The following is an 878-nucleotide window of genomic DNA, read 5'->3' as shown; positions in this document are numbered from 1 at the left end:
GCGCCCGGTCGGTCGCGGTTGCGCAACCGCGACTAATGGCAGTTGCGAACCGCGACCAAAGGCCCTTTTTCCACCAGTGGGTGTGGATGAGAGGGAGTAGTACGTGTTATAGCTGTTGTACGTGGTGCAGGGCCCGCTGATGGTGGGCCTCGTCGACGAGACCAAAAACGAGCTGTACGCGCGGACGCTGCAGACGGGCGACATGTTCGTGTTCCCCAAGGGCATGGTGCACTTCCAGTTCAACGGCGGCGAACACATGGCGCGCGCCTTCTCGGCCTTCGGCAGCGCCAGACCCGGCACCATCTCGCTGCCCGTTACGCTCTTCGTGTCCGGCATCCTGGACGCTGTCCTCGAGAAGTCGCTCCACATCGACGAGGCCACCGTGCATGCGCTCGAGCACGACCTGGCACCACCCGCTCCCGCTCCCGCTCCGGATTCCCCTCCGGCGCCCAAGAACGGTGCCGCATCGCTGGTGCCGGCATGCTTCTCGCTCCTGGTTGGCTTCGCAGCCGCATTATTGTTGCCTTGATTTGGGATGTTGTGAGAGCTGTCTTGTTATTCGTTGTCACGACCTTATTTCAAAAGTACTTACGGTTGTGAATCGTGAATAAGCTATTTAATGTATCCGATTGATATAAATATTGTGATGATTTCTAGATAATTGTGCATTCGAGTAGTTTTTTAAGATGAATTTTGAAGTTGACATGTCGATGCATAATTTTTGGTCGGTTGGGTCTATAATTTGGGTTAACTGATGTTTGGATTTAAGATGATTCTTCAACATTTCAATAATTCTCTAGTGAATGAATCATATAAATGTCGGAATATAAGTGTATTGTCCACCTTATTGTATAATTTCTTGTGTTGTACAGAGATGG

At 51.4% G+C, this 878-nt stretch overlaps 1 protein-coding gene across 1 annotated transcript in view; it reads left to right on the top strand.

The window, feature by feature from the left end:
• LOC119360302 (germin-like protein 9-1) overlaps positions 1-529 on the top strand; it is a 15,694-nt gene extending 15,165 nt beyond the window's left edge. Inside the window, exon 3 of the mRNA XM_037626000.1 lies at positions 113-529. Coding sequence (XP_037481897.1) covers positions 113-529 — 417 coding nt within the window. The remainder of the gene's footprint in view (positions 1-112) is intronic.
• Positions 530-878: the final 349 nt, after the last annotated feature.

The sequence above is a fragment of the Triticum dicoccoides genome, chromosome 2B (genome assembly GCF_002162155.2).
Source record: "Triticum dicoccoides isolate Atlit2015 ecotype Zavitan chromosome 2B, WEW_v2.0, whole genome shotgun sequence".
NCBI classification, from domain to species: Eukaryota; Viridiplantae; Streptophyta; class Magnoliopsida; order Poales; family Poaceae; genus Triticum; species Triticum dicoccoides.
Note: the sequence above shows the minus strand (reverse complement) of the source record. Positions and strands in the feature narration are given on the sequence as shown.